The sequence below is a fragment of the Clupea harengus genome, chromosome 6, assembly GCF_900700415.2.
Source record: "Clupea harengus chromosome 6, Ch_v2.0.2, whole genome shotgun sequence".
NCBI lineage: Eukaryota > Metazoa > Chordata > Actinopteri > Clupeiformes > Clupeidae > Clupea > Clupea harengus.
Window position 1 is genome coordinate 28,177,436 of NC_045157.1, and position 8,725 is coordinate 28,186,160.

The 8,725-nt window shown below is 46.1% G+C and overlaps 1 protein-coding gene across 2 annotated transcripts in view; it reads left to right on the top strand.

The window, feature by feature from the left end:
* Window positions 1-7,626, top strand: part of homer2 (homer scaffold protein 2) — a 27,496-nt gene extending 19,870 nt beyond the window's left edge. For both annotated transcript variants that reach the window (XM_031569642.2, XM_031569643.2), the window contains exons 5-9: window positions 638-777; window positions 1,175-1,331; window positions 1,557-1,667; window positions 3,617-3,697; window positions 5,336-7,626. In XM_031569642.2, the coding sequence (XP_031425502.1) occupies window positions 638-777; window positions 1,175-1,331; window positions 1,557-1,667; window positions 3,617-3,697; window positions 5,336-5,524 (678 nt within the window). In that variant the 3' untranslated portion in view covers window positions 5,525-7,626. The remainder of the gene's footprint in view (window positions 1-637; window positions 778-1,174; window positions 1,332-1,556; window positions 1,668-3,616; window positions 3,698-5,335) is intronic.
* Window positions 7,627-8,725: the final 1,099 nt, after the last annotated feature.

Sequence of the window (8,725 nt, forward strand, 5' to 3'; positions counted from 1 at the left end):
ATTGATATAAGGCTGTAATAAAACCGTGATTTGAATTGAATGAATGTGAACCTAAAATGTCCACATATAGAGTCTTATATATATACAATGGAATACTTTACATAAGATAAATTACTACTAGTCTACTATGTAAATACTCACATTCCATCCATGCCTTATTGAGCACTGTGATGTTAATAGCTTGCTTATCCAGGAACTTGTACATATTTTAAACCTGTGCAACCTAATATAACAGTGGTGGTCTATTTTGCAGTGAAACTACACCAGTGCTATTTTAGCACTCCAAAAACAACACTGCTGGTGTAACCTACTTCTACCCTTACATTCATCATTCCAAATGATCATGCCAAAAAAAAATAAGTGCCATGGTCGTCACAGTCTTAGACGTTTGAGAAACAGCCTCATTCTTAAGCATTCTCTTTCTGATGATCTCTCTAAAAGCAGCTCTTCTGATGAGGTTTGGAGAGGAGGCATAGTAGAATAGTGGTGCGCCATAATCGTTTCTTTCTCTTTCTCTTTCTCTCTCTCTCTCTCTCTCTCTCTCTTTCTCTTTCTCTTTCTCTCTCTCTCTCTCTCTCTCTGATGCGAGGCGGATATTTTTGCACTCTTGTCACCATCTCTCCTTCTGCTCTGACAGGAGTCTGGCAGGGAGACTCCCTCCTCCACACAGGCTTCCAGTGTCAACGGCACCGACGACGAGAAGATCTCTCACGGGGGCCCAGAGACCGAACAGCTACAGAGCGAGAACGACCGGCTAAAGACGGCCGTGGAGCAAAGGTACACAAAACCCAGCGGTTTGGCCCACAGTCCCTGGTGGTGTCAGACCCATCCGTAACCACACAGTTTTTAGTTTTTTTTCCCTTATGTTCTCCCGTGGCCTTCCCTAGGCTTGCTGTAGCCATCAACACCTTGACAAACACACGTTGTTTTGTGTGGCACCAGAAAGCACCTCCATGGGCAACCCTCTACAGGGAACTCAGCCCTCACTGTTTACCTCCCTGTGTCATGGATGGCTCCTCTTGCCACGGTGTCCTTTGAGGGAAAAAATCATGTTCCCGTGTGTGTGTGCGTGTGGCAGGGATTGGATAGGACCGAATTTTCAGTCAGAGCTAGTAGCATGTCTAGTTACCAGTCCCTGTCCAATATTCATGATGATGTTTGATTTGTCTTTTAGTAATACTAATGCCAAGAAGTGGGAGACCGAACTACAAACCTTGAAGGAGAGCAACGCGCGACTGGTCGATGCACTGCAAGAGTCCAACACTAACGTTGAGACGTGGAAAAAACAGCTGGCCACTTGCAAGGAAGAAAGTGACCAGCTCAGGATTAAGGTAGCGTCTGAGAAGAGGAAAGAACAAGATGAGGAAATGAAAAAATAACTGTGTCTAAGAAATGAAAATGTTAGTCTTTCACATTTAGTGTTGTAGCTGAAAACCTCATGTAAAACACTAAGACAACTAAGAGAGTTACTGTAGAGTTAATTTCTGTATTGAACAATATTAGTTGGGGGTTTTTGACCATGACTAACACGACAATAACTATCTATCTTCCCCCAGATCGCAGAACTGGAAGCCCAGTGTAATGATGCCAACCAGGAAAAAGAGAGGAATGCCCAGCTCACACTGCGAGTACAAGAGCTGGAGGCTGAACTGCAGGACAAAGAACAGGTGTGAGACACACACACACACACACACACACACACACACGTACACACAGCAACACACACACACACACACACACACACACACACACACGTACACACAGCAACACACACAGGCACTCACACAGTGTGATGGATACATAAGTTCACATGCTGGTCAAAAGAAACCTCCAGAGACTGATTTCCTGTTTCTTCGGCTCATTTAAGGGGCCATTCACTCTGTAGGCCAGAGCAGAGATGTCTAACCACAGGCCGCCTCTATTGACACCGCTGTCACCTGGTGACTCATGACAGCTTGCGCTGAGCTGAATTCTGACGTGTGCGGCTGGGTGAAATTACCCCCGGCGTTGGCCAGGTCAGACAGAATGAGAACAGCTGGCTCCTCCTCCTCCTCCTCCTCCTCCTCCCCCTCCCCCTCCCCGCAGCAGCAGTTTCATGCAGGGAGCAGCTCAGGCCAGGGAGGGATGAGGAGCCAGCAGGGAGCGATGAGGAGCCAGCAGGGAGGTGGCATTGGCCCCATATGTCTTCCCAGGGTCCCGCAGGGAGTGTTTATTTGCCCCGAGAAAATGATATGCACTCTTGTTGCCTTTGAACGGAGCATGCTGCAACATCCAAAGATTAGCTGATTTTCTTTGCTGAGCAGGGAAAAAATATACTGACGTTCGCTTTGCTTGGCTTTGAACACTGTGTTTATTTTTCATTATTATAACTTTCTACAAATTGCCCTTGGTAAGCTACTGCGGGCTGTGTTTTCAAAAGTTGATGTGCGAGACATGTTTACTTGGTGGTAGGATCACAGGGATTTTAAAATAATCACAGCCAACTCAGCTTCTTTTGATCATTGTTTTCCTCTAGTTCTGAAACAAAACATGACCACACAAAGAGGGTGTGTGTGAACTGATGAGTTTGCACTGCTGTCAATGGCCCCATACCTATTCCCTGGTCCACTCGCAACATCGCAGACAGACAGACCGGGGACGCAGGGGGATTTTCAGGTCTCGCAGCACTGCAGAGCCCGCTGGCTGTAATTAAGAATGAGAACATTGTGGAAGGGCCAAATCCTGACCTGTGCTTGTAAATGGCTAACCGCTTTATACAAGTATTTCATTAGCATTGACGTTTGCACTGTGCTCTGTTGTCTTTTTTTTTTTCCCATCCCTCTCTGCCGGAGTGTCAGCAAGGGTCCCCTCCGCGGGGGCTGGCAGGCGGCTAATGTGGCATTCAGTGGTGGAGGATCAGATGGAGGCAGCTGTTGCCTGCCACACAGCTTGGTTTCTGTCACACACCCCTCTCCATTGCAATGCCTGGGATTGTACGAGCACAGCCAGTGATGGTGAAAGACGGTGGAGATCGACACCCAAGGCTGTCCTTTGAAACATGTGCTTTCCAGAAGGAACCAAAAAAAAAGATGACATCCATACAAATGCAAAGTCCCCTTTTTTGAAGTTCTTGGAGGACATTTTCTAGAGATGACGGCACGTTTAGCAGCCGACGTTGGCAGCCATGGTGCCCTGGGCTTTGAGTGACGGGTGTCTCTCGGAGTGCGTGTCAGCCGCAGCCGCCACCCCTGGGCTGAGTGACAGCGGGGCGATCACAGTGACTCCCCATGCATTCCCCCATGCGCCCGCCTCATGAAAGTTTAATACAGGCGTGTCACGCAGTCACTGTGAGTGACGCACAGTTTAATGCGCGCAGCCTCCATCCGCTAACATGCTGTGTAAGCAGCGGCCTTCGCTACCCTCTTTGTCATGAGAATATGAAATTTTGATGGTTCATTTTTTATTTGTGCTTGTATTCACCTATGCCCCGCACAGCTCGGCAGCTATTCATTTCATCTCATTTCACCTCCTCAATGTTTAGAAATTCTCCAGGTATGCTCTTGGAGTGCCCGAGGTGGCGCTTGTGTGCTGCCAGACGTCATGTGACTGTTGTTTGTGTTTGTGTGTTGTCTTTCAGGAGTTGGAGAACCTGAGAAAGCAAGCAGAGATTATCCCTCAGCTCATGACTGAGTGTGAGAGCATCACTGGAAAACTACAGGTACACAAATCATCAAGCACCTAGCATGGTCACAATATTGCGCAATGGAGATGACAAATAATGAGAACAATGTCCTTGGAAATTGGTTTCATATAAACAAAGCACATTCCTCTCCAGCAGATACGCCGTGGTGATGTGTTATGGGTGGAAAACTCGCTTCTTTTGTTTTTGGTACATTGCAAACTGGTTCCACAAGCCTGGGGAGTGGAGCTGTACCTGTTCATTCTTGAACCACTTAGTGCTTCGTGGTCCTTGTGTCTGATTCATTCATTCAGCCTGTCTGTCTGAATAGTGCGTCATTCTTTCAGTTTCTATTGTCTACATGAAGTAACATGACCGAAACTTAGTCCACTCGTCTCTAATGTTTTTTTTATATATATATATATATATATATATATATATATATATAGCTTTCTCAGTACACTAAAAATATCCATCTTATCAATGCATACAAGCCAATTAAATCATGAAATGGGAGGTGATGATAGCTAGTGATGGCATACCAGATACCAGCTCTCCTTGCTCCAGCACAGGCTCTGAATGTGATGCCAGAGCTGGTGGGTGATCTGTGTGAAAGCATCAGATGAGTGTTACATTCTGTCATCAGGCTTGTAGAATGGCAAGAGGCTGGCTTGCTGTGCCCCCCCCCCCACCCTTTCACCCAGAGACAGCAACACATGTTTATGCTGCCCTAAGCGCATGCTCATCGTATTCGAATGAGTGCATTTAGAACAACAGACATTGTTATAATTCCATTGGTTTCTTCCATGTTGGCATGTTTTCAACAATTGGACGTAATATAACCAATCTAACTCCTCAACTGAACAACGCATGCCTGTGATTCGGCTGTAGGCAAAAGGCTGGATCCCCGGTGACAATGGAATCACAATTGTACTCACGAACAGTAACAGCTCCACCTAAAAACATCAATAGACTGTTGACATGTATTCAGTTCCACCCACTATATTTAGTTTTTCATTCATTTTCGAACACAAGCCTGGTTGTCAGCAAGGAACTAAATCCAGCTTGGCTCCTGAATTGATAGCAATACAAGCAGCCTGTGGTGCTGCTATACTGAATATCAGCACTCACTCAACTCAACTTAAAAACAAAAAACTTTAGTATATCAATGTTTAAAACGCCAGTGAAACTGAATGCCAGGTGGATCCTCTATTCTGTGTATCCAGTCTGATGAGAACTCCAGTCTGATGAGAACTCCAGTCTGATGAGAGCTCCAGGCTCCAGGCCATGAGCAGCTGCTCTGTCGTTGCTGTTGTGATAAGGGTGTGAAGACGCTCAATCACACCCCAGAGAAGATGGCGTCATGCAGGCACCACACTACGTCCAAGTGAAACACAGCAAACCAAACCACTTTAGATCGAGCCACGCCAACCTATTTAAAGGCGGGGTCCTATGAGCAGGCTCAGGTTTCAGGGGTCAGCTGTGGAGATTCCGCCGGACGCTGGACGAGTTTAGTCCCCCTATTGGTGCCTCCAAGACCAGAATAAATGTCTGCCGTGGCCATCTGACCCCGTTTTTGTGAACTTGAAATTTTGTGAACATTTAAAGTGGTCTGCATTCTGGCACAGCTGGTCAATGGTACTAATGACCGTATTCTTTTTCTGCTCGTCATTTCAGGCTGCTGAAACGGCGAATAAAGAGCTGACTGGGAGAATGGACACCCTGCACAGCGACGTGGAGGAAAGCCACCAAAAGCAAGGGCACATGAAGGGCGAGCTGAAGAAGTTCATGGATGTTTTGGAAGGCAAAATTGATGAACTGCATGAGGTCAGGCAGGGACTGTCCAAACTGGGCCTTGACAACTAGGAGATCCACTTCGTGCAGAGGCCACTGTGAGAAACACCAGAGATGGGTTGTCAAGCATAGATCACCATGGTACCACATCCCAAGAGGATTACACTTGTAATGGAGAAAAATCACAGTAATAAATGAAAAAGTAACAGCTATAAAAAAAAAAAACTGGCCATGAGGAAGAGAGGCCGCCATGACCCAGAATGCTCCTGCTGATAAGTGTGCATTGCATCTTTATTCTGAAATGTGGCCCAGTCCCACAATAAGGCCATGTCTTCTAGGGGTAGATAACATGGAAGGGGTGGAGGGTTCTGTCAGTCTATCTGTCTGTGTCTGTGTCTGTGTGTCTGTCTGCCTGTCTGTCTGCCTGTCTGCCTGTCTGTCTTGCGTGTGCATGTTTACCACAGTCCACACTCATGGAACGGATGTGGAGGGGCGAAGGGTTTCTCAAGGGCTAATGGTGAGGTACAGTATGTACCGCCTAGCTTCAGTCATGGAAGTAATAATAGATCACAAATACGCTGGAGACCTCGAGTAAGCATGAGGGGTGAAACGGTATAGGTCGGTTTCACATATGATCTCAGGTTGTGTTTGGGGGACCGTTTGGTCATTCGGTATGCACATACATGAAACGGCAGTGTCACAAAAGTGCCTCAGCCTTAGAGTTCCTCTAAGCTGGCAAGCCCTCTGGGGCTCACCAAAGCCAGAGTGACTAGGATTATTAAAATGAATAACCACTTTGATATTTCTATGAAAGCAGAATCTAATGGGCTCATGGGGTAGTTTATCCCAAAAACCAGGCTCTTTTTATGGAGGTACTAGCTAGCTTATAGGGCCTCAGTTCGAGAACCAGTGAGACTGGAGAGCAGTTGATAAAAGCTGAGCACATCCTGTGGATGTTGTGGCACGCAGACTTGCAGAAGACCTGCTTTCGGTGAGATCAAACGGTTAGAATTGCAGGGCGCCTGGTCAGCAGATGTGTATGTGCATCATAATAATAATAATAATAATAATAATAATAAAGGGGGATCTTTAACACTCAGTAGGATTGAGAAAAGTACAATACCTACCAGTTACCCCAAAACTATGCTAGGAAACCCATTTGTTTTGAATGCTATGTTCAAAGGATGTTTGCATGTGGTGGTGCCGATTTCGTCCATTTCCAGAAGAAATGTGCGTCTTTCACTTTGTAGTTTATGTTAGTGGATGTGCTTCCCATACTACAAATGTTTCTTTCTCTCTCACTCTCTCTTTCTCTTTCTCTCTCTCTCTCCCTCTCTATCTCTCTCTTTTGTATGATGGTGAGTTTGGGTTGAAGGGATGTGCTATTGCTGCTAGACTTTGGGGATTACAAGGAAAGTGTACTTCTTCAACCAGAGTTGGGTCAGGTCTGTGATACAGTCCAATGCTGCAACTCATTTTCCAAACTTTGTGCTGGTGCCTATAGATTCAGTTGGACTATTTCTAGCAGTGAACTAGCATATGAAAACAACAACCTTATGTTCTGGATGCGTTGATGATATACAAGTGTTTTTTTTTTCTGTTTTTTTTTGGGTGCTGACTTTATATGGAATTGTATGTTTTCAAGGGATGGTGGTGTTGCATATTCTCCATGTATTACCAAACTTAAAATGTGAAATTTGCCTTTCTAACGATCACTTTCTCAGCTTGTATGCTGCGATGGTCGGGAACGGAGTAGACATCTCATAATAGTCACTGTAGGAAAAACTTTGCTGTAAATGTAAGTTGTCAGTCACTGTTGGGGTTCATCTGACATGGTGTTCTCTTCGGCGTGGACTCTCCCATCCCAGACAGGCCCTCACTCTGAAACCCATCTGGCCCAGCTCTGGCCCAGCTCTGGCCCACAGTCCACCGCTCTGTGGGACGCCACACAGAGGAAACCCACACACTGAAAAGTGACCTCCAAAGTGAGGGTATTCTTGCTAAATATAATACTGAGAACACTTGACCTTTTCCTCCTCCTCCTGACTCCTTTTGACACTTTGTGATTTTTCTGAAAGAAGTTGTACCATATAGAGTTGATAACTGTTCAAATATAGTTTAACTAAAAATGGGTCGTTCATGTGTGTTTTCTTAAAAGAATCATTTTGAAATCACTCCTCTCATGTTATCCTTCTGTGTCCATCAAACCACTGAGTCGGTATTGCAGTAACCACACATTGCAGTTGCTCATATTTACTCAAATAACAGCTTTTGTGTAACATTCTGTGTGGCAAAGCATTCTGGGGACTACCCACTGCCAGTGCGAGACTGATGCGAGGCTGTAGGCTGGCACAGGGCTGTAGGCTCAGAGCAGGGAACAGGGTTGCAGGAGAAGTGGGAGTGAACTCAGCACCGGTCTCCCACATCCCTCGGTGGAAACGGCGGCAGCAGCCACACGGGAGGACACGTTGCCTTGGCAACCTGATCCCACCCACTCCTTGTATTGATTCAGCCGTTATTGTGAGGGGGCTACTGTAAATGGCAGGGAGGGAGGGAAAAGTGTGAGTATGTGTGTGTTATTCTAGCATGTGACGCTCAAAAGTGATGTCTTTCCTGGAAGCAGCCACCACCCGGTCCCTGAAATGTGCAATAAAAACAGCACGAAGAGAATGACTAGGAATAATGAGTAATGCTGAACTTCAGATTGACTGCTACATGCGATTGTGTGGGAATACCCACACACAGGTGCTACTACTTCTGCAATAAGAAAAGCTAAGCCATTTCCCCCATGTAAAATGTTCCTGCAGTCTAGACTGTCATTGCAGTGAACAATGAAGAGGGTTTGCAAAATTGTCATCTTGTGTGGTTTTTTTTTTTTTTTGTCACTTGTGCTTTTCGGAGACATCCACCAACTCCTCTGCCTGTCTTCTGTAGTATCTTCGCCCACAGTGTGATAGGCGATGAGTGGGCGAGTTGGGAGAAACATAATTAAGAGTGTTGCTGCGATATAACTGTAGGCTACCACTCTGGAGCCATCCTGTTGCCATAGTAACGGCATTTGCCAGGAATCTGTGTTGCTCTGGCGTTTTTTCCTGGCACCTGCGGTGTGCTCTCCCCAGGTGTCCCCTTCCTGTCACCCCGGGCACGGGGGATGTCACTAGCACACGCTGCTGACATATGAAAGTGTGCCTGAAGGCTAGAGAAAAGACACCCTCAAATAAACAGGTAATAACCTCTTTGCAGGTCACATCTAGACACGCCTTTGCTGGAGCT